At 49.8% G+C, this 24,642-nt stretch overlaps 1 protein-coding gene across 17 annotated transcripts in view; it reads left to right on the top strand.

The window, feature by feature from the left end:
- LOC119963057 (prominin-1-A-like) overlaps positions 1-24,642 on the top strand; it is a 308,012-nt gene that overhangs the window by 158,339 nt on the left and 125,031 nt on the right. For 13 of the 17 annotated variants that reach the window (XM_038791582.1, XM_038791585.1, XM_038791593.1 and 10 more), the window contains 3 exons: positions 32-95; positions 9,644-9,733; positions 12,537-12,560. In XM_038791582.1, coding sequence (XP_038647510.1) covers positions 32-95; positions 9,644-9,733; positions 12,537-12,560 — 178 coding nt within the window. The remainder of the gene's footprint in view (positions 1-31; positions 96-9,643; positions 9,734-12,536; positions 12,561-24,642) is intronic. The other 4 variants (XM_038791584.1, XM_038791591.1, XM_038791598.1 and 1 more) reach the window with 2 other exon arrangements.

The following is a 24,642-nucleotide window of genomic DNA, read 5'->3' on the forward strand; positions in this document are numbered from 1 at the left end:
AACAGTAAGTAAATGATTATTTTTATTTCAGCAACTAAATTACATCTCACAGAAATATGGCATTGCTAAGGAGAAAGCATACTCTGATATTAACAGTAAGTAATACTCATTTATCCTGCTTCACATAACCTTCTGCTTTATTAAATATTACACATCTCAGTCCTTATTATTCTTTAAAAGTTAGTAATAAAGCAAGATCCCTTCAAAGTGAATTGGCGTTTTAGTTATCGTGAAGAAAACCTCTTCTTTCCAATAGCTTTAGTTATAATTGGTGCAATTACCAGTACCTATAATTTTTGGCTACGTTATAGTGCGTGTTGCTTTTGACAGGGTGTGTGTGACCTGGATTTATTTCAACAAAAAGTAATTAATTCATCACTTGCCCTATTTAAAGACTTGCACAGTGTTGAAGCACAAGTTCCTTAAACAGCATGCAAATTGTTAAACTAAAGGAGATAAATAGTTTTGGAGATAATCATTGTTTTTTTAACATACACTGTCTTGTAAAGGGAAATTTACCTCGGTGAAGTAAGATTATCTAGGAATTATTTGAATTGACAGTGTGGTTACTAGCTGTATTTTATTTCAAATCATCTGATATTACACCTTAAAACCTTGTATTCTTACAGATGCATTGTTCAAAGGAAATTACCCATTTTTTTATTGCTTCGTGTTCGGAAAAGCCCTTGATGAATATTTAAGGCCACTGTTGTAGTACATGATCATATTTCAAAGAATCCTTTCAGGAAGGAAATCTGCTGTCCTTACCTGGTCTGGCCTATTTGTACCATTGAGCTTCTCTCTGCCATGATACCTGTGCCTATGGACTGCATTCTCCGCTGCTGGTGACGGAGTTCCTAATGAGGCGGAGAATCCAACATCGGGTTGGATCGAGGAATTAATCACTTCCTCTTTTTCTCAGCAGAAAGTACTTAATTGCTATTGATGTGGTCATGAGCTTGTAATCATAGCTCAATGTTTATAAACATTGCACAGTAAGAAGTCTTACAACACCAGGTTAAAGTCCAACAGGTTTGTTTCAAACACGAGCTTTCGGAGCACGGCTCCTTCTTCAGGTGAATGGAAAGGCTTGTTCCAGAAATGTTTATATAGACACAGTCAGAGATGCCCCGGAATGCGAGCACCTGCAGGCAATCAAATCATCAAAGATGCAGAGAGAGAGGTAACTCCAGGTTAAAGAGGTGTGAATTGTCCCAAGCCAGGCTTGGGACAATTCACACCTCTTTAACCTGGAGTTACCTCTCTCTCTGCATCTTTGATGATTTGATTGCCTGCAGGTGCTCGCATTCCGGGGCATCTCTGACTGTGTCTATATAAACATTTCTGGAACAAGCCTTTCCATTCACCTGAAGAAGGAGCCGTGCTCCGAAAGCTCGTGTTTGAAACAAACCTGTTGGACTTTAACCTGGTGTTGTAAGACTTCTTACTGTGCTCACCCCAGTCCAACGCCGGCATCTCCACATCATATAAACATTGCGGTTAGTTTCACAGCAGGCTATTGAGGTTTATTCAAGTGCAAAGGGAAATGTAAATAATCAATCCAGACATCTGGCTGTCTGGAAGCCATCAATTACAGGCAAGAAGCCTTGCAGATCAAAAGATCCGAGGACGTTTAAAGTCTTGACACGTGGTTTTGGCTTTCTATTAAGTTACAGCTGCTGCTTTCCAGACATCTGTCTGAGGCAACAGGTGTAACGCACAGGTGAGTGAAAAAGCAATGATTTATTTTCACTGTTTCTGCTTAGACTGCTCTTCAGCTTTCAGGCAGGGTTGACTGATGGAGGGGAGGAGGCATTCTCTGTTATGGGGGGGGGGGGTTCCCTGTTATGGTGGGGGTTCCCTGTTATGGAGAGGGTTCCCTCTTATGGAGAGGGTTCCCTGTTATGTGGTGGTTCCCTGTTATGGGGGCCTCTGGTTCGGAGAGTGGGGGACGGGGTGTCTGATGTCAGTCTCCGGTGCGTGGAGGTCGGGTTACCCTCATGCGTGAGTTCTGTGCTTGGGGGTGTGACCCAGCAATTCCCGTGGTGGGAGGGTGTGTAAGATGCCCTACTTGTCAAGGGGCGTGGGGCATGATTTGCATTGCGAGAGGAGGAAGGGTCCAGCCGCCAACCCTCACTATCTGACTGCCCACACATACTGGAGACCTGATAGCAGGATTCGTGACAGAATCACTTGCAACCCTCGCCATACATAAATTTGCATGGCAAGGAACACTGAATCTCTTCTGGGTGCTGCTCTCAGACCTCGCTTGAAACAGAAGCGATTCAGCTCCGGCAGGAGAAAATAGAGCAGTATTCTCCCTTTGGGAGACTAAGTGCTGAATGCGGGATTGAATTGAATGCAGCTCGCGTTCTGATTTGGGGCGCTATTTGGGGAGCAATTGAGGCCATGCTAATGGGCTAGCACTCTGCCCTCGTGAATCGAGAGCAATTCTCAAACCTGCTGGCGTCTGATTTGCTGGGGCTGGAATTGGTGCTGGAGAGCTTGACAAACTGGAGCTGCTTATAAAAACTCTACTCCTCACACTCTCATTTTAGCCAAGATGGCAGCACGAAGAAGGTCCCTTGGTTTGTGAACTCTGACCTCGATCGATGATTGAAGCAGTGGAGAGCAGGTGGGACACCTCTTCCCCAAGGTGGGGAGGAGGCTGCAGCCTGGAGGAGGAGGCAGTGAATGCTGCCAGCCTCACCAGGCAGATCAGCACACAGTGCAGTAAGAAGATGAATGACCTAGGGTAGCTGGGGTGAGTCACCACTTCTGTCTCCCGGAACCACTCATGTCCTTCACTCCTCTCATCACCCCTCACTCACCTCCAGGCCAATAAAAACCCACCTGCCTACATGTCCCTTACATTCCACCCTCCACTGACCCCAACATCTGTGTTGTCCTCTTTGGCCAAGTTTCTTTCACACACATGCCACCAACTACAGACTCCAGTGGAACACGCCTCCATGTGTCTCACCACATCCATTCTGTGCCCCCGAAGGAAAGGCAGCCCATAGCCGTTGGGAGTAAGGGAAGACCGGAATGGGGCCGGGACCTCAAGGCTCTCAACCCAGCGGAGCAGAGGGCTCTAGAGCTAGCCGGCAAACTTCTTGAGAGGGCTATCTCTGATGTGGAGGTCGACATGCATCAATCAAGTGAGCTCCTAATGCAAACTGATGTCCCTATAGCAAGTGAATCCCCCCTCTCCCACATACCACTCCTTCCCAAGATCTCACGGTGTCTCTTTGTCTTTTGTCTTGTAGGATCACCAGCAGACCAGTCCGGCCCATCAGGGGTACCTCACCCCCAGCCAGATCTCCAGCATACCCCGAGCACCACCTCGGGGAAGACACTGACACCTCATCACTGCTGTGATCTGTACCCTCCACCATCGCAGAGACTGTCACCTAGGTGGGGAATTTTAGTGATGAGGCTCCTGGGTACATCACATGCTGTAGCACATCTGGCGGAGGTAGGGACTCTTGAGGAAGTGGACAGTTGGAGGGATGCCAGAGCTCAGGAAGCTGCAGCCTGGACAGGCATCGCTCTTCTGGAAAGTATGAACCATGACTTGTGAAGATGCAGATACGGAGCCAGCCAGTCGACACTTTTCCATTGCCTGCAGGTGCAGCTGGAGGAATCCAACTGTCTTCAGGTGTAGGCGATCGTGCTGACAATGTGTGGTACCCAGACCAACACTGAATGGGGGGCATCTATGATGAAAGGCCTGGGACAACAATTCAGAGCCATGGGTCAAGCTGCACAAGGCTTGGAGTACACTGTGCGGCCGATGGCTGTGGCTAGGGCAGGAAAGACATGTACCGGGTCAACATGAATATTGCTGTGGCGCTCCAGAGCTTGGTCCATTTACAAAGATTCATGCCTGAGGGCGCTGACTGGCCTGGCCAGTCACAGAAAGATGTGGCACAGTCCCAGGGGGACATCACCGAGGCAGTGAGATACATGACTCACTCGCTGAGGGATGTGGCCCAGTCTTGGTGCTCCATGGTTGAGGGTATCGAGACCCTGGTTCAGATGAGGGCGGGCCTCCAGGACTGGGAGCGCCCAGTAATGGTGGAGCCTCCAGAGCGCACTCTGGCATCACCTCTGTCCCATGGAGTAGCCTGAGGACCATCGAGCACCCCAGGGAAGAGGAAGTGAAGAAGCGCGTGCCAGTGCCTACCGCAGCAATTCCGAATCTCCCCCCCCCCCCCCCCCCCCCCAACACACTGACACTGACTCATCTCATGGGCAGTGGGCAGAACAATGACATCTTGTCACCTGTGACACCCAAAAGTCAGCTGGGCCCCTCCAGCTCCAGGCATTCCAGAGGACGGCTGCCAAAGACATCTCAGGTCAGCGGGTGAGAAATGCAGCAGGCTGCCTCCATGTCTGATGATCTGTCCTGGGTCACACCTGGAAGGAATGGTCAACCACGTAAGATAAAGAAGTTAGACACCAGTTGAGTTGGCATGGGTCATCACATAGACTAGAGATAGAGGTTAGGGCACAATAATGTACATAGTCACAGTTAAAGACCTTTTCACCAACATTGCAATCTTCCTCGATCCTATGTCTGAAGGGTGTGTGGAATGGGCTGGGCTCGATGTAGAGGGTGTGCTGGATGGGGAATGTGTGGGACAGAAGGTATTGGAGGATGGCATGGGTCAGGGCCTCTGGGACATTTGAACATTCCACTTGGGATCACCCTCACAGGTGGCAGGGAACGGGACCAAAAGTGTGAGGCCCCCTTGCAGGGCAGCTTACCCAGTGAGTGATCCATCACTGCTCAACAACTCCATGACTGCATGCCCCACCCACCCCAGAGGATATTTGGATCCATGAGATGGATTGACCAGCTCACATGTAGTCATCACCCGGATGGACAGTGGAATGTGATCCTGAAGGCAGGAGTCAGACTTTGTCAAATGACGAGGAACACTTGAGCCCATCTTACAGAGTCATCATCATCCTCCGCCCCATGGACAAAATGCCTTGATACTGCCTGCCCAGGGCCAAAACCCTGGGGTGATGCTGGTAGGACCCTCGGAGTGGGGGAAGCGGAGATGGGATGGTTAGATGGAGTGAAGGGCAGTGGGACAGTGGAGGTGAAGTGAAGGGTGGAGGGACAGGAAAGGTGCAGTGAAGGGAGGTGGGACAGCGGAAGATGTGAGTGACTATCGGTAAGCGGGCACCACTTGGAAAGGGGAGGGGTGGTGGGGAGATCTGGGACAGGGTGGCAGAGCTGCCAATGGCCAGGCCTTTTAGTTGGCCAATCGGGAGGTGATGAGGTTGTCCCATTTGCGGCTGCCTTGCCATCCCGAGCTCCATGCCTGGTTCTTCCTGGAAGTTCTTCCTGGACATTCTCCTCATCAGATGAGGCCTGCCGTTCTTCTTCCTCCTCCAGCATGTTGTCCCTCTGCTGCGCAATGTTGTGCAGGATGCAGCAGGCCAGCATGATGTTAGAGACCTGCCTAGGGCTATACTGGAGCGCCCCAGCAGAGCGGTCCAGTCATCAGAAGTGCATCTTGAGGATGCCGATGCATCGCTTAATTACGCTTCCCGTTGCTGCATAGGTGTCATTACAATGGGTCTCCATGTTGGTCTGGGGTCTCTGGACAGGTGCCATTAGCCAAGACCTCAGAGAGTAACCCTTTTTGTCCAAGAACCAACCCCTCACCCAAGGGAGCATCTTGAAGGTGCCGGGTACCGATGGGTTTGCAAGGATGCATGTGTCGTGTGCACTGCCTGGTATCGGGTGCAGATGTCTTAATGTGCTGCCGCACACACCAACTGAACATGAAGTGAAACTGCTTCCAATTGATGAAGGGCACCCTCTGAGGAGCCATTGCTTGTAGGGGGACATGTGTGCCATTAATCACCCCGTGGACCTGGGACATGCCAGCGATGGTGGCAAATCCTACTTCTTGGGCATCCTGCTGTGCCTGGTCCAGACTAAAGTTCATATAGTCCCCGCCTGGGCATATAGGGCATCCATCACAGTGTGAATGCCCCTGTGTGCAGATGTCTCCGAGATCCCAGACAGGTTCCCACTTGGCCCTGGAAAGATCCAGAAGTATAAATGTTCAGGCCAACCGTCACTTGAAGATCACCGGGAGCGAGTGCCCTCCTCCATACCACCGTGGTGTGAGGTGCACCACCATCTGACACAGGCGGTGCAATGTCTCCCTGGTTGGCCGATGTCTTTGGCAAAGGAAAGATGCTGACATTATACACATGCTCTGATGCGGCGCTTCCTTCACCCCTGTTGCATTGCACACTGCACCCCTGTCCCCATCAGTGAGTGGCATTGGACCTGTGATGTGGGGAGCCTCTATCCTCACCACCGTCCCTGGCAACAGGATTACCAGTGGCTGCCCCAACCCAGGTCAACGATAGGCTCTGTGGCTCCTGTTCTGTTTCCGCAGTGGGGTCTACTGTGGGTGTCTTCATTGGGTGGACCATGTGGTATCCTGACAGCAGGGTGGCATCAAGTTGTGCAGTGGAAAGGTTCACCAATTGCCTCCATGCCTACAGGTGCATGGGCATGTCCTACAGATGAGGGTGAGCAAGGGAAGTGTGCATCTGCTGGGTGCTTGGCTGCAGTGCGATGTGGGTGCTGGGTGTGACGGACAAGTTGTGGCAACCTGTCCAGGGGCAGGATGGATGAGAACAGGGGCATTGTGGGCAAGCAGGGGTTGGAGACAGCTGGTGGTCCTGAGGGGAGGGCTAGCTGATAGTATCACTGCTGAGATCTCTTCCCTGAGAGGGGCAGTGTGCCAGAGAGGGTGCAAAAGGGCCACAGTGCATGTGTCCTTTGTTTGGAGTGGTTTATGCTATTCCCTTGCAATGGGGTTGTGTTTCTGATGAGTGCACTGAGGAGTGCCAGCACCTTGTGTGCCGCCGATTGAGCGTGGCCATGTCTGTCCTGTTGCTGGGTCAGCTGGTGTCTGAGGGTTTCCAGAGTGGTGGCCTGGGTGGGCTCCCAAATGACCAGAGGCTGTCTGGACAATTACAGAACAGAGACAGCAGTCAGCAAGGTGATTGGCCAGGGGCCTGTAACTTGTACCAAATGGGTGGGTTTAAAACAGATGCTGCAGCAGTGGCAGCCTGAGCCAGGCTACCCCGACCATGAGGGGGAACACCCTGAATCCTTGGACCTGTCGCCAGGTTGTTCCCCCCCCTTAGCCCTGGCAGCCACCCCCCCAATTTTGAATATGTTTTAACACTTGCTTACCTTCTCTCTCCCTCTCAGCAGCCATGGCACCCAGTCCCCTTTTGTAAATACCAGCAGTGAATCATGCCCGTGTGACTTCCACCTGAGAACAGCGGTGCACCGTGAATGCGTGGGGCATACTGGGCCCAATGCGTTAAGTGCATTTAAATGAATGTATGCCAGTTTTGCGTGCTCTCACCGGCATGGGACCCAAACCTTGTTTCTGCCACCAGTGCGAGACTGGAGCATGGGCGTCTGAATTGACGCCGGGCACGAACCTCAATTTTTGCCAGATGCCCGATTCTCTGCCCAATCGTGATCCGCATTTTCAATGTCGCGAGGCGGAGAATCCAGCCCACAGCCTCCGAACGGAGAATCCAGCTCTATATCGATTTAATTACTAAGGAAAGTATTAGTGCTCTCATGCCCATATTCCTAATTTCAGTTTGAGGTCATTTATTGAAAAATGAAGTTATCCTCAGCATCATGGATATAGTAGTAGCCTAGCCTGGCAAGATACTCACTTGTATCTTACAAGCAATTAGTGACGGGCAGTAAGTTCCAGCATTGCCAACAAGCGCACACCCCACAAATGAATTTTTAAAAAAGCCTTTCAAAGAAATCAACCTTTTAAAAAAGAGATCTAACATGTACTTGGTATTGTTGAACATATACAGCAGCAGTTAAGCTCAAATGTACTTTATGGGACTTGCTCAATAAAGCTTTATGTAATAAATAAATAGATTTGTTGCACCTTTCCTCGTAGATGTTTAATAAAACGTCATGAGCCAACATTCGCACAGTGTTGGTTTTACAGCCCTTCTTTAGTTTGGTTAGTGATCACATTGTAATTCCCATATCATGACCCTGACAAATGTTCAATGTGTGAGCTACATGTCCACACTTGATGCCAAATTTAAATGGACCAAATTTAAAATCCTCAGGTTCAGTTTTGCTCCTAGTCAAAGTGTAATTTTAAATTCAGGTGTTCTATTTCCTTAACTTCCACCTAGTATTTTGTGTAACCCATTTGAGGTTTAAACTTGACTTGTGGTTTTATGTCTTTGACTATATTTTTTGTGCCTTTCATATGTCCTCATTTCAAGGGTTGCAACATTATAGAATAGAATCCCTACATTCCAGAAGAGGAGGCCATTTGGCCAATCGAGTCTGCACCAACCCTCTTAAAGAGCATCCTGCCTTGGCCACTGCACCCCCCCCCCCCCCCCCCCCCCTCCCCAACCATTCCTGTAAGCTGGCATTGAGCCTGGGTCCCTGCTGTGGCTGTGAGGCAGCAGTGCCAACCACTGTGCTACCGTGCTGCCCGGTGGAAATCTTGGACAATCTTTCTCCACTGATTTCTATTCTCCGCTACTCTTGCTGCCTGTCCCAATGAGTGGCCAGTCCGTGTTGTGCTGTTATCCATCCATGCCATCTTGGATCTTCCTCGTGTACATTTTCTGGGTGTTTTGCCTTGCATTACCACTTCTCCCAAACACCCCCCCCCCCCCTTTTTGTTTGCGTTGCGTTTCCAAATATATGAAATTCTTTGATCACTGCCTCATACAAGTTCCTTTTAATACCAGCTTTCTTGAGCCCTCACTCTTTTATCCACTTGACCATCCCTGACACACGTAATATCCATCTGAGTCCTTTTATTTCAAATGCTCACATTTGAGTAACGTCACTCTTCATGATGGTCCATCATTTGCTGCAGTACATTGTCACACAAGGGCTTTTAGACGATGAATTTCCATTGTAATTGAGGTGCTGCGGTTCCTCCACATACTTTAAAGTGAGTTCATCATGCCATGACACCTTGTTAAGTCTAGACTGAGTTTCTTTGATAGACTCCTCATCAATTTTTTTTGTCAGGATTTAAAAAAGGGCATTGCATTAAATGTTGAAATTGTAAGTTAATTTAGATGATAGGTAGTTGAAATGTTGGTGAACTAGTACTTAAATTGTTTCACTATATACTGAAAATCGCTAATTCATTGCAATGTCTTGGAAAGTGCAAAACATTTATGCATTTATATTAGGTTTGAGATCCAATTTCCTGGCTGTGAATAGTAAAAGATTAAAAAAAGGAACTCGGATGCAATACCTGCCTCTTCCTTCTCCTTGAAGTGTGTAAATGCAAGTAGTTGCCTCGTACAATACCATATCAACTGGTGTTTTCACTGAGCCACACATTTACCATGTCTGTCATATATTATAAACCAGGAGCTTCTTGTACAATATATGCTGAAAGAACTTTTCTGACTTGCCAAGGGAATTTCTGTTAAATATGTGAGAAATGAATGGCAAGCATCTGTAATTTTTAATATGTTCAGATTCACAGATAATTTTCTCACAAAAGGTTATTTGGAGTATAATTGCATTTTGCTGAACAGAATGACACAACCTTTTCTCCTACAGATATTGGGAGCATTCTTGGTGGCAAAGTTAACGCACGCTTTGAAAAAGATGTAATCCCTGCACTGGAGGGTTCATTCAAAATGGCCAGAGGTGCGTTGTGTACAATTAGTTCAAGAATTCTAATTTCTGCTAATGATTTAGAAAAGGTTTAGTTCGCAATTTATGAAAAAATATGCATATTTGGCAAGGAACAAAGTACATTCAGTGCTCAGGTGGTTAACATGTGATGTGGAATAGGAAATCGGAAATTAGAATGATACATAAGATGAGTGGGATAGGGAGCTAGTTATTGATAAGTAGAAAAAGAGGAATAAGACGAACGATAGCTAAGCAGGAGACATTTTTTTACTGATCCACTAGCAGAACTTCTGCAGGATACACAACACTGGGAAGAAGTGAGACAAACCTGCAATACGTTGAGCTACAATAGCAGGGGAAAAAATAGTTTCAAGAAAATTCAACTCTGGTTTCTTGGATATTTTAGTGTTAAAAGAAATATGCATATTTTTATTTTAGTTGAATGTGCAATTAATTAATTTTGTAAATTTAACTTGAGTGAGCAAGATTTAAACATCTAATGTTGTAAACATGAATGGAGCATATTGAAGTATCTGTGCTATAATTTTCCACTTATTTCAATCAACTGCCATGGATTTTCCAAGTTTTAAAAAGTGTTGGGTTTTGCGTGGGTTTCGCCCCCCACAACCCAAAGATGTGCAGGGTAGGTGGATTGGCCATGCTAAATTGCCCCTTAGTTGGAAAAAATGAAGTGAGTACGCTAAATTTATTTGGAGATTGAAATAAATTTTATGATCATAATATTAGTTAGCAAATGTAGTATATATGATGAAGAAATGAGTATTCAATCACGATTTCTTAAGGTTAACTTGCAGGTTCAATCGATAGTTAGGAAGGCAAATGCAATGTTAGTATTCATGTCGAGAGGGCTAGAATGAATGAAATGAAATGAAAATCGCTTATTGTCACGAGTAGGCTTCAATGAAGTTACTGTAAAAAGCCTCTAGTCGCCACATTCCGGCGCCTGTCCGGGGAGGCTGGTACGGGAATCGAACTGTGCTGCTGGCCTGCTTGGTCTGCTTTAAAAGCCAGTGATTTAGCCCAGTGAGCTAAACCAGCCCATGCTGGTTTACTTCTGAGGCTATATAAGGCTCTGTTCAGACTCTATTTGGAGTACTGTGAGCAGTTTTGGGCCCCGTATGTAAGGAAGGATGTGCTGGCCTTGGAAAGGGTCCAGAGGAGGTTCACAAGAATGATCCCTGGAATGAAGAGCTTGTCATATGAGGAACGGTTGAGGATTCTGGGTCTGTATTCATTGGGGTTTAGAAGGATGAGGGGGGATCTTTTTGAAACTTACAGGATACTGCGAGGCCTGGATAGAGTGGTTGTGGAGAGGATGTTTCCACTTGTAAGAAAAGCTAGAACCAGAGGACACAATCTCAGACTATAGTGACGATACTTTAAAATGAGATGAGGAGGAATTTCTTCAGCCAGAGGGTGGTGAATTTGTGGAACTCTTTGCCGCAGAAGGCTGTGGAGGCCAAATCACTGAGTCTTTAAGAGAGAGATAGATAGGTTTTTGATAAATAAGGGAATCGGAGGTTATGGGGAGAAGGCAGGAGAAAGGAGATGAGAAAAATATCAGCCATGATTGAATAGTGAAGCAGACCTGATGGGCCGAGTGGCCTAATTCTGCTCCTATGTCTTATCATCTTATGGTCTAATAAAAGGGTCTGGGATTGAACCACCAGACACGTGTTAGCTTGGAAAGCCAAGGAGTCAAAGTAAAAGATTGAAATTTAATTTTAATTTCTCTATAATGAACGTAACAGTCTGCAAGTGTTTTATTTTTAAATGAGATGCATAGTGTTGAAATTTATCTGGGTATCCAGATAATACAGTGATTTCTGGCAGTCCGAGAGCTACAATTGAAAAGGTGTCCTGTTTGTGTGGAAAATAACCTCGGAGACCAACAATTCTGTAATGAAGTTGTGAAATTAGCTGCCAACATCTGTGATCTGAACTTCCGTTATTCACTAATGTATTTTGCCATCCAATAATAAAATCTTTTAGTGTCACAAGTAGGCTTACATTAACACTGCAATGAAGTTACTGTGAAAATCCCCTAGTTGTCACACTCCGGCACCTAATCGGGTACACGGAGGGAGAATTCGGAATGTCCAATTCACCTAACAAGCACGTCTTTCGGGACTAGTGGGGGGAAATCGGAGTGCCTGGAGGAATCCCACGCAGTCACGGGGAGAATGTGCAGCCTTCTCACAGACAGTGATCCAAGCAGGAATGAAACCCGGGTCCCTGGCTCAGTGAAGCAACAGTGCTAACCACTGTGCTACTGTGCAGCGACATCAGACTGCTGTATTGTTCCATAACTAGCATTAATTTTAGATAGCAAGCTCAAATTGCAATTGTTTAATAGATGGGTGAGTACTGTCAATCTACTAAAACATGGAGGAGGCGAGGAGAATGTTGTAGTTGATCTCAAGTCAGTCCTTACCCAATATGCCCACTTTTCAATTGAGATTGACCGGTGAAGAAAGTGCCAACTGATTTGATCACCCCTAAGATGTTGTTTTGACTAGGATTAGCTGAGCCTGGAAACACCAAGAATCGAACCTGGGATTTACTGGCCTATGTCGGCCAGGACCGTACTTGACAAGGCTTTTCTCTAGTATGCTTAAGCAAACTAGTTTGTTTGGTTACTCAAACTGAATCATGGATTTTGGAATTCAAAACTGGCTCGAAAATCGAGGACAGCCAAAACCTCATGGGCACAGATGAACTCTATTCCTGCTGCTACTCTACATTGCTTTCCGTTGTTACCTTTCTTTGCTTCATTTTTTTCCTTGCATTGAAGTCACATTGGAAAGGGCTATCAAAGGTAATGTCAACTTCAAATATGTGAAGTCTTGTGCACTTGTGTGTTTTGGTCTTTTGTTGTTTTCTGTCTGTTGGTTTGGATCCATACTTAAATTGTTGTAGTTGAGACCACCCTGGATTTTAACCCTTGACTAGAAATGTATTTAAATCACCTGCTTGGAAATTATTTGTCTGCACAAAATCCATCATTGAGATTTCCTGTTTAGTTTCCAAAACAATGCTTCCTAAAGCTATTGTAAAGATGATTCTTAGCTGTATCGACCTTTTGAATATTGAATCACTGACTCTATTCAAAAATGGTCCTCCAAAGGTCAAAAAATAACGAGAATTCAAGGGAAACCTGGTACAAAGCAGATGAAACTTAAAGTAATTCAAACAGAATTGAATTCAGTTCATTACAATTGAAGGATGTATAAAAGATACTTGCGAGAAATTATCCAGAAGTTCAGTCCCGAAACACTGATGTTTTGTGTTTTATTTTGTATCGTCTCATGTTGTAGCCAGACTTTTCATGTTCATGGATTGTAAGTAGAGGCCCTCTAGAGATGAAGAATCAGTACTGCACATTTCAGTTTAATTTCCTGGGATTGGTACAGAGAATGATTTCTGCAGAATCTGACACATTTAACCACAAGACACGCTCCACAAAATAGGTCTTTAAAATTGGAAACTTTGTTACTAAATACTTAATTTGGAAGAAATAATCTGTTCAGAAAAAATGGCTTAGAACCATAGAAAGGATAGAGCACAGAAGGGGGCCATTTGGCCCCTCTTGTCCATGCCAACCCAGAGACACTCAGGTGCACTTTCTAATCCCACATTCCTGCACACATCCCATTGCCCTGCAGTTTTCAGCCCTCACGGTGCAGATCCAGGTACCTTTCAAAAGAGTTTAAGGTCTCTGCTTCCACCACCAACTCAGGTAGCGAATTCCAGACACCCACCACCCTCTGCATAAAAAAAGTTCCCCCTCATGTCCCCTCTAATCTTTCTGACACTGAGCTTGAATCTATGACCCCTCCCTGTTTTTTGAACTCTCTGCCAAAAGAAACAGGTTCCTCCTGGCTACTCCATCTGTAGCCCTCACAATTTTGTACACCTTAATCATGTCACCCCTCAGCCTTCTCTCTTCAAGGAAAACAACCCTAACCTTTCCAATCTCTCCTGATAGCAACAATTCTCCAGCCTTGGCAACATTGTAGTACATTTTCTCTTCACTATCTCGAGAGCAATTACATCCTTCCTTCAGTGTGGTGACCAGAACTGCGCGCAAGATACTCCAGTTATGGCCTCACCAATATCTTACACAGATTCATCATTATGTCTCTATTTTTGCATTCTATACCTCTGCAAATGAAGTAGAGCATTCCGTATGCCTTCTTTACAATGTTATCCACCTGTTCTGCTACTTTAGGGTCGTGTGCACTTGCACGGCAAGATCTCTCACTTCATCTACACCTCTCAGTATATTCCCGTGTATTGTGTATTCACAGTTGGATCTCTCTAAATGCATTACCTTGCATTTATCTGAATTGAACTCCATCTTTCGCTTTCCTGCCCACTCCACCAACCCATCTATATAAGTTTGAAGCTTACAGCTTTCTACACTATCCACTATGTGGCCAATTGTTGTGTTGTCTGCAAATTTCACAATTGTACCCCCCCCCCCCAAAAACATTCAAGCCGAAATCATTAATATATAAAACAAACAGGGGTCCCAACACCAAGCTCTGCGAAACACCACTTGACGCAGCTTCCATTTTGCAAGGACAGCCATCAACCATTACCTTTTGTTTCCTGTTACTAAGCCAACTTTGGCTCCAATTTGCCACGTTACTCACTATTCCATCGGGATTTACAGTTTTGACCAATCTGCCATGTGGACCATGTCAAATGCCTTACTAAAATCCATGTAGACAACATCTATTGCACTACCCTCACTGATCCTCCTTGTCACTTCCTCAAAGAATTCAGTCAAATTTGTAAGGCATTACCTTCCCTTAACAAAGCCATGCAGACTATCCCTGACTAGTCCATGCCTTTCTAAGTGACAGTTCATCCGATCTCACAAGATTGATTTTAATAATTTGCCCACCACCAAAGTAAGACTAACTGGCCTATAATTGTTTGGCCTTTCCTTCATATCTTTTCAAACAACGTAACTACATTTGCATTCCTCCAGTCCTCCAGTACCTTCCCTGTGTCTCGTGAAGATTAGAAAATTATCCACAGAGTATCTGCTATTTCCTCCCTGAGCTCCTTAAACATCCACTGTCAACGATTCCAACTCTAATACTTCCTCTCTCGTTATGATTTTATCCAACACTGCTCGTCTTGGACATCTATATCCGCATCATCCCTTTCCTTTGTGAATACGGAGACAAAAGAAATGTGTAAAACTTTCCCATATCCTCTGCATCTTTACATAAGTTCCCTTCATCTCCAATTGGTCCAACTTTTTCTTTAACTATCTTTTTGCTCTTTATACTGATAAAACATCTATGGGTGTTCCATAATCTTGCTTGCTAATATTTTTCATGCTTCTCGTGATTTCCTTATTTCCTTGTTTGTTTGATCCCTGTACTTTCTATACCCCTCTGGGCTATCGGCAGGGTTGAGATTTTGTGATTATCATAAGCTTTCTTTTTCTGCATAATCTTCTGCTGTATTTTTCTAGACAACCAGGGGGTCGAGATGTGGCAGTACCATTCTTATTTTTGGAGGGGTCATGTCTGCTTTGTACCCTAAGGAACTCACTTATTAGCGCTTCGCACTGGTTTACCACTGATTTATCCTTTAGCAGTCTTGTCCAGTCCACCTCCGCCAAATCACTTCTCAGTTTTTTAAAGTTTGCCTTCCCCCAGTTTAAAACTTTCACTCCTGATTTATAACTGTCCTTTTTCATAATAATACTGAATCTAACTGAATTGTGGTCCCTGATCGGCCATTGTCACTTCACCCACTTGCTAATTTTCATTTCGCAAGACTAAATCTGAAATTGCATCTCCTCTCGTTGGGCTTGTCCCGTGATGTTTAATTTTAAAAATCCTAGACACAGTAAATTAATTTTTCACCCTCAATGCCCCTTATATTGTTTGAAACACAATTAATATGGCGGTAGGCCAGTCTGCCCATCGAGTCTGCACCGACCCACTTAAGCCCTCACTTCCACCCTATCCCCAAAACCCAATAACCCCTCCTAAACTTTTTGGTCACTAAGGGCAATTTATCATGGCCAATCCACCTAACCTGCATGTCTTTGGACTGTGGGAGGAAACCAGAGCACCCAAAGGGGCACAGTGGTTAGCACTGCTGCATCACAAATCAAGGGTCCCAGGTTCAATTCCAGCCTTGGGTGACTGTCTGTGTGGAGATTGCACTTTCCCCCCGTGTCTGCGTGGGTTTCCTCCGGGTGCTCCAATTTCGGCCCACATTCCAAAGATGTGCAGGTTAGGTGGATTGGCCATGATAAATTGCCCCTCAGTGTCCAAAAGGTTAGGTTGGGTTGCAGGGTTATGGGGATAGGGTGGAGGCGTGGGCTTAAGTAGGGTGCTTTTTCCAAGGGCCAGTGCAGACTTGACTGTGCACTGTAGATTCTGAGATACATTCCCAACTGTAAACCTCCCTGTTCAAAATGATCTGTTCAACAAGGTCAAGCAGCACTTCCTCAGCGAACCCCAGTCAGTTCGCAACAATGGCACCGAGGGGACTGATGTATCATCAATTGGACTCGAGTCGTGAAGAAGTTCCAAATATCAGGCTTTAATGAACTAGTTGTGTGCCCGGCAGTCGACTTACAGAGAAAGGCCGACTGCTGGCTGCTACGGGTTCTTATACCCCGCCTCATAGGAGGGGCTACTGGCCTCTCGGCCAATCGCCGAGCAGTCACATGACTGACCTCAGCCAATTGGCAGAGAGACACATGACCTGCCTGAGCCAATGGGTAGCGAGTCCTCTGCACCAATGGCAGCACTACTCTGAGGTACCGTAAACCTCCTAGTCATACCACCACATTCACCCCTTGTGGAGAAAGAAGCCGTGGGGGGGGGGGGGGGGGGGGGGAAGACGAGGAGAGGAGAAAAGGGGGGGGGGGGCATCGAACTGGTAGTATGACTAGAGAGAACAAGGTGTACCGAGATGTCTGGTGGCTGCCCACTGGCCCGCGACGAATGTACAAAAGAACAACAATACCGTGCACAATGCACTTATGAACAATCGAGGAACAAAGAAGCAAAAAAAAATGAAAAGGAAGATGCAACAGTGAACAAGGTAACGCTGAACAACACGAAGAGTCCGACAAAAGTCCAGTGGAACATCAAATCGACTCGCTCAGTCTGACGGGTGCCTTCAATGTCCTGCTGGACCTGCACAGCGGCGCCGGTGACTTTGGAGCGGTGGTCGTCCGTGACTCCGGGAGCGGCGGTCGTGGCCCTGTGTCCGTACCCCTGGTCGGTGCTAGCGAAGCCCTGGCCGGGGGAGAGGGTTCCTGTGCGCTGGGTTGCGGGGGTGCTGGGGGCGCCTGGGGGGGGGGGTGGGGGGGGTTGGTGTGGGGGGTTGTGGCCGCACGCCGGCGGATGCCAGGTCCCGAAGGGAGACCGTGTCCTGCCGTCCGTCGGGATACTCCACGTACGCGTACTGCGGGTTAGCGTGGAGTAACTGGACTCGTTCAACCAACGGGTCAGACTTGTGCACCCGCACATGCTTCCGGAGAAAGATGGGCCCGGGGGTAGCCAGCCAGGTCGGGAGCGGGGATCCTGAGGATGACTTCCTGGGGAAAACAAGAAGACGTTCATGAGGTGTTTTGTTCATGGCAGTACAGAGGAGGGACCAAATCGAATGGAGGGCGTCTGGGAGAACCTTTTGCCAGTGGGAGATCGGGAGATTTCTGGACCGTAGGGCCAGTAGGACAGTCTTCCAGACTGTACCGTTCTCCCGGGGGTTATAACTGGTCGTCCTGCTAGAGGCGATGCCCCTGCTGAGCAGGAATTGACGCAGCTCCTCACTCATGAAAGAGGACCCCGGTCGCTGTGGATGTATGCGGGGTAACCAAACAGGGAGAAAATAGAGAGGAGGGCCTTGATGACGGTTATTGTGGTCATGTTGGGACAGGGGATGGCAAAAGGAAAGCAGGACTATTCGTCAATCACACTTAGAAAGTATATGTTGCGGTTGTTGGAGGGGATGGGACCCTTGAAGTCCATGCTGAGACGTTCAAAGGGGCGGGATGCCTTTAGCAGATGCGCCTGCTCGGGGCGGTAGAAGTGCGGCTTGCACTCCGCGCAAATGTGGCAATCCCTGGTTACAGTCCTGACCTCCTCGATGGAGTAGGGCAGGTTGCGGGTCTTAATGAAATGGTAGAAGCGGGCTACCCCTGGATGGCAGAGGTCCGCGTGGAGGGTGCGGAGGCGGTCTATCTGCGCGCTGGCGCAGGTATCATGGGACAGGGCATCAGGAGGCTCGTTGAGCTTCCCAGGACGATACAAGATATCGTAGTTGTATGTGGACAACTTGATCCGCCACCGCAAGATCTTGTCGTTCTTGATCTTGCTCCTCTGTGCACTATCGAACATAACGGCCACTGACTGTTGGTCTGTGAGGAGGGTAAACCTCCTGCCGGCCAGATAGCGCCTCCAGTATCGCACAGCTTCGACAATGGCCTGTGCCTCCTTTTCCACTGAGGAATGGGGGAGTTCGGAAGCGTGGAGGGTCCGGGAAAAGAAGGCCATGGGTCTGCCCGCTTGGTTCAGGGTGGCCGCCAGAGCTACACCGGACGCGTTGCTCTCGACCTAGAATGGGAGGGACTCATCGATAGCACGCACGTGGCCCTTGCAGTATCTGCTTTGATGCGGCTAAAGGCCTGGCGGGCCTCCATCAACAGTGGAAACGTGGTGGATTGGATGGGGGAGGCGGGCTTTGTCGGCGTAGTTCAGGACCCACTGGGCATAATAAGAAAAGAAGCCCAGACAGCGTTTGAGGGCTTTGAGGGAGTTGGGGAGAGGGAGTTCCATTAGGGGGCGCATGCGTTCGGGGTCAGGGCCTATCACTCCGTTACGCACTACGTAGCCGAGAATGGCTAGACGGTTGATGCTAAACACGCACTTATCCTTATTGTATGTGAGGTTAAGGAGCTTTGCGGTACGGAAGAATTTTTGGAGGTTGGTGTCATGGTCCTGCTGGTCGTGGCCGCAGATGGTGACATTGTCGAGATACGGGAAGGTTGCTCGTAAACTGTGTTGGTCAACCATTCGGTCCATCTCCCGTTGGAAGACCGAGACCCCATTTGTGACACCGAATGGAACCCTTAGAAAGTGGTAGAGGCGCCCATCCGCTTCGAACGCGGTGTACTTTCGGTCACTCGCGCGGATGGGCAGCTGGTGATAGGCAGACTTAAGGTCCACCGTGGAGAAGACTTTGTACTTCGCGATCCTGTTAACCAGGTCGGAGATACGGGCGAGAGGATATGCACCCAGCTGTGTAAACCTGTTGATGGTCTGACTGTAGTCAGTGACCATCCGTTCTTTCTCCCCAGTCCTAACCACCAGCACTTGGGCTCGCCAGGGACTGTTGCTAGCCTCCATAACCCCTTCCTTCAGAAGCCTTTGGACCTCGGACCTGATGAAGGTCCGGTCTTGGGCACTGTATCATCTGCTCCTAGTGGCCACGGGCTTGCAATCCGGGGTGAGGTTCGCAAACAAGGAAGGGGGGTCCACTTTGAGGGACGTGAGGCTGCAGACAGTAAGGGGGGGGGGGGGGGGGGGGGAATAGGGCCGCCGAATTTAAAGGTCAAGCTCTGCAGGTTGCATTGGAAATCCAGTCCTAAAAGTGCGGGTGCGCAGAGACAGGGAAGGACGAGGAGTTTGTAATTTTTAAAAACCCTCCCCTGGACCGTGACGTCCGCTACGCAGCACCCGGTGATTTCGACAGAGTGCGACCCTGAAGCCAGAGCGATTTTGTGCTTAACTGGGTGAACAGGGAGCGTGCAATGTCTTACCGTGTCAGGGTGGACAAAACTCTCTGTGCTCCCGGAGCCTAGTAGGCAGCTCGTCTCGTGTCCGGTTAGGAGGATTTGCGTAGTCGCCGTGGAGAGCGTGCAGGGCCGCGATTGGTCCAGTGTCACAGCAGCGGGTCGTGGCAGGAGCTCTGAGTCGTCTTCTCCCATGGAGTATTCACTGGTGGGGTCCTCCGTGCTGACCCAAGATGGCGGCACCCGTCGGCCGCATGTGGAGTTGGGGTCCCAAAATGGCGGCGCCCGTGGCTCGCACGTGGAGCTGGGGCCCCAAAATGGCGGCGCCTGTGGCCCACACGTGGCATCAGGGCCTCAAAATGGCGGCATCCGTGGGTCACTCGTGGTGGCTGGGAGCGGGGGCTGAGAGGTCTGTGGGTTGCCCGGGGCCTTTGGGGGGGGGGGGGGGGGGGGGTGATCCATGGTCGCTGCGCGGAACAGCAGCAACCGACCTGGACTGGCAGACCACGGAGTAGTGGCCCTTTTTACCGCAGCTCTTGCAGACTGCGGAGCGGGCCGGACAGCGCGGGCGGGGGTGCTTGGCCTGGCCACAGAATTAGCAGCGGGGCCCCGTGGGCTTATCGGAGCATCCCGCAGCGCAGGCCTGGGGGGGGGGGGGTCGGAATCGGTGAGGGTGAGGGGAGGGACATGCCAAGTTGCCCAAGGGATCGTTGCGCGGCCGGGGGCATATGCGCGGGCGTTTCGGTCGGCAACCTCCAGGGAGGATGCGAGGGTCCGTGCCTCAATGAGGCTCAAAGTGTCCTTCTCTAGGAGCCGCTGGTGTATCTGAGAGGATTGCATGCCCGCAACAAAGGCATCCCTGATTAGCAGTTCAGGGTGCTCCGCCGTGGTAACTTGCGGGCAGGCGCAATTTCTCCCCAGGACAATGAGGGCCCGATAAAACTCATCAAGGGACTCACCGGGGAACTGTTGCCTTGTTGCCAGGAAGTGCCGCGCGTAGACTTGGTTTACAGGCCTGAGAAAATGTCCTTTCAGGAGATCCTTGGCTGCGTCAATGTCCCGTTCATCCTCTATCATCGAATAAACGGCGGTGCCCACGCACGAGTGGAGGATGTGGAGTTTCTGCTCCTTTGTTGGTTGATTGTCTGTAGTGGTGAGGTAACTATTGAAGCACGCCAGCCAATGTTTAAAAGTTGCTGATGCGTTTGTAGCATGCGGGCTGACGCGGAGGCAGTCTGGTTTGATCCGAAGCTCCTTTTCCAAATTCTAGTTCATTAAATTGATGTACCATCAATTAGACTCGAGTCGTGAAGAAGTTCCAAATATCAGGCTTTAATGAACTAGTTGTGTGCCCGGCAGTCGACTTACAGAGAAAGGCTGACCGCCGGCTGCTACGGGTTCTTATACCCCGCCTCGTAGGAGGGGCTACTGGCCTCTCGGCCAATCGGCGAGCAGTCACATGACTGACCTCAACCAATTGGCAGAGAGACACATGACCTGCCTGAGCCAATGGGCAGCGACTCCTCTGCACCAATGGCAGCACTACTCTGAGGTACCGTAAACCTCCGAGTCATACCACCACAGGGACCAGCCCCAATATTCGGGGACGCTGACCTGGGGAGGCTCCTAGATCCAGTGGAGGCCTGGAGGGATGTTGTGTCCCTTGGGTGTCCAGGAGGATTAGCTATAGAGAAGCCAATGCTACCTGGGCTGAGGTGGCGGCGGCTGTGAGCCTTGGGTGTGTGACCAGGAGGACTGGCCTCCAGTGCAAGAAGAAAGTCAATGACCTAAACTGGGCAGCTCGAGTGAGTCGACACCTTAGCTCCCCACCCCAAAACCCCCACCCCTTCCTCCACCCACTCTCCCTTCCAACCCCCTAACCCTTCCACCACCCCTCCCCCTTCAATTCCCCCAAACCATCCTTCACACGCACCCATCTCCCATCACTGTGAACCACATCTGTGACTAATGATACCCTCTCTGTGTTTCCATAAGAAAAGCTCTCACACAACTGTTGGGGGAGGGCCCAGACTGGCAGTGGCATGTCCATTCTCCCGCAGGTCCTCCATTCGAAGGCACCGGCCCATCCCGACGGCACCCTCTCCAGACTCCCAGGAGGCTATCTTAGAGGAGAGCTCCAAGGATGCCACCGTAATAGTCGTGACACAGCTGTCATCCCCACAGTCCACCAGCGCAGATACACACATCTCTGTGGTAAATGTTAGTGGTCAGGCTTGGTGCACAATCTGGTGAGCACCACACCACAGCATGCTGCTGATGTACATCAGGTGGAGGCAGGAACTCCCAGATGAGCCAGCAGCCGGATGGAACATGGCTATCCGGAGCTGATAGAGACGTTAGGGAGCGGCCGGGACATTCAGAAGGAGATATCTGTGACACTCCAGGAGGTCCATTGCCGCTTGGAGGAGTCCCAAAGATTTTGGGCGCAGGAGTTGTTGATGCAATGCATGGCACCAAGGCCAACACTGTTAGGGTGGCAACCGCAATGGAGAGCACCATTATTGAATGTGCCCAATGCTTTGCGCAGTTGGAGACAGCCAAGGCTGAGGGTCTCAGTACCAGGCTGACCTTGATGGGGTTCTGCGGGACGTCCTGCTCTCATACGGGAATGGCCAAGACATTGCGGAACTTGTCCCAGTTGCAGGTGGGCATTGCCGAAGCGCTGCAGAGAATATCCCAGTCACTGAGGAGCATTGCTGAAGAGGTCAACACGATGGTGCAGACCATGGAGAACCAGCAGAGCTGGCAGAGCCAGATGATGCAGGGTAAAGGCAGCCGGGGATCAAACCAGCTGCCCCTCCATCCCAAGGTGAACCCCAGGGCCCAATGGACACCGTTTTGGAGGAGGATGGGTTGAGTGCCACCCGGACCTGTCCCATGGAGTGGCGACGGAGGCCACCATCTCCCCCGTGTTCCACCTCTCTGAGGCCGCAACTCGTAGCCAGCACAAGGGACAGGGCGACGTGGCTGTGCATGTGCCACCGACAAGTGAGCCAGGCACTCTGGCCTCAGAGCCCCCAGAGGATGCCCGCTCAGGGCATCGAAGGCCATGGAACGAGGTAAGCAGCTGGCTGCCTCCACCTCAGATGTGCATCCTTGGGGCACACCTAGAAATAGTGGTAGAGCTAGGAGGGCAAAGCGCATTGAGGATAACTGAGAGCACTGGGGGAGGGGGTGGGGAGCTAGGTCGGCGGTGAGGGGTCTGGGAGTGGGGAAGGCGGCATCACCAACAGGCGGGTGGGGAATTGTCAAACATTATAAATACCTTTTTGCACAACCAGTATGATGCCTGTCACTTCCTTCCGCAATGCAGGCTGACCTCCGAACCCTTGGCCCACCTCTTCAGGCATCCCCTCCTACCCGTGGCACCTACCCATCCTCTGACCGTGGGCAAGTCCCCGGAGCTGTGTCCCATCCCCTGGGTGTTCGGATGTTGGCTGCTACGTGTGTGGTGCTGCCTCCCGCAGTGTTCAAGCACAGTGTCCAGGCATCAAGATGTGACTGAGATGTTAGGCCATGACTCACACATGCTGCATGGCCTGCCTACCTACGGGAATGTACTTGGGATGTGTGAAGTGCTCACTTAACCACGATTGCATTTGCTATTTGCAATAGCCTTCAGCTGCGCTGCTAGAGGCCTCGGCAGTCAGTGGGTGGTTATGGGTGGTCGGTGATGCAGACGGGCAGAGACAAGGGTTTCCCCTGGAATGGGTAAACACGATCCAGGGGTTGGCATAGTGGGTGCCATGAGCGGTTGCCCCCCCCCCCAGTGCCTCCCTCCCCCACCCTCCAAGGCAACCCACTCTTGCGGAGTGCCCACACCCCCAGCTGTTGGTCCCCCACCCCTCTCCCAGCACTGGGGCAGCAAGCCAAGCACCCGTGGGCTCTTTGCCTGTTAGCAGGGATGTTTACTCAGCTCCTCAGCTCCCCACAGAAGCTCTTCTCCAGGTTCAAATTTTTCAAAAGGAGGATTAATCGGTGCCAGAGTGACCACTTGCTGGGGAGGCCGCTGAATGACGGGAGGCCGTTGGATGACGGGCGGCTCTCGTTAATTGTATGGAAATGGGGCTTAAGTGGTGATAATTGGTTTCTTGCCATGCTACAGGCGGGTTGCATGGCAAACTGGCGCCTGGCACGGTTCCCCTTTTTTGGTCTCTCCCCCTATTCACCGGTCTCGTTTCCCTTGAGTGAGAGCGTAACAAGGCTGGAGAATTGCACCCTTAGAAATTTTTTCTGGAGTGGGGAACTACAGACACTGGCAAGACCATCTCTTCTGAGATCGGGGTGCCATTTTTGAAGGTGCGCCAATCTCAGAGTGAGATTAAGGGTCTCCCACATCCTGCTTCCATAGACATTGCTCACCCCCGCACACATGAGCAACACCCCCAACCCTCGATCCTAGAGGGCAGCCTCCCCCATCATTAAGACTCCATGTATCCCTGCCCCCGCACACCACACAGGCATGAGAGTGACCCACCTCCACATGCATGCATCCTCGTCTGCATCGGGGTATCGCCACCCCTCCCGCCCAACCAAGTGAGCACACGCCGCAGTGCGATTGGTGAGGGCCCCCCTTTCAGGCACCCCCATCCATCATTCCCCATCACCCCCCCCCCCCCCCCCCCCTTGCATGGGCATGGCCCCTACAGCAGTGGCAACTGGGCACCCAGCCACTGCCCCCTTGCCACCAAGGCAGTGCCAACCTGGTATGCCTGCAGTGTCACATTGGCACTGCCTGGGTGCCAGGCTAGTACTGGGCACTGCCCTGCCCTGTCCCCAATCACCCAGGGGCTCCAAAGGCCTCCGGGCCCCCCTGGCCTGGCCATCCCATCTGGTTTACAATTCTGGAGACTAGTACTAATTTACACAGGCGTGAGGCTTTGCCAGTGGAGTCAATGAAAACCAGGATCTGGTGGACAGCGGCCTCGAATGGGCTGCACAGATTTAAATGAGTTTAATGACTCACTTAAAAAAGCAGACCTGGATAACACCAAGCGAGGGCTTGATCCAGATTGCGTCAGATGTAGTGGTTTGTGTGCATCAGGCGCAGCTCGGCACACAGTACAAAACCCGTTTTGGCCTCGCCCGCTATGCGCCC

This window comes from Scyliorhinus canicula, chromosome 3, assembly GCF_902713615.1.
Source record: "Scyliorhinus canicula chromosome 3, sScyCan1.1, whole genome shotgun sequence".
Classification (NCBI taxonomy): Eukaryota; Metazoa; Chordata; class Chondrichthyes; order Carcharhiniformes; family Scyliorhinidae; genus Scyliorhinus; species Scyliorhinus canicula.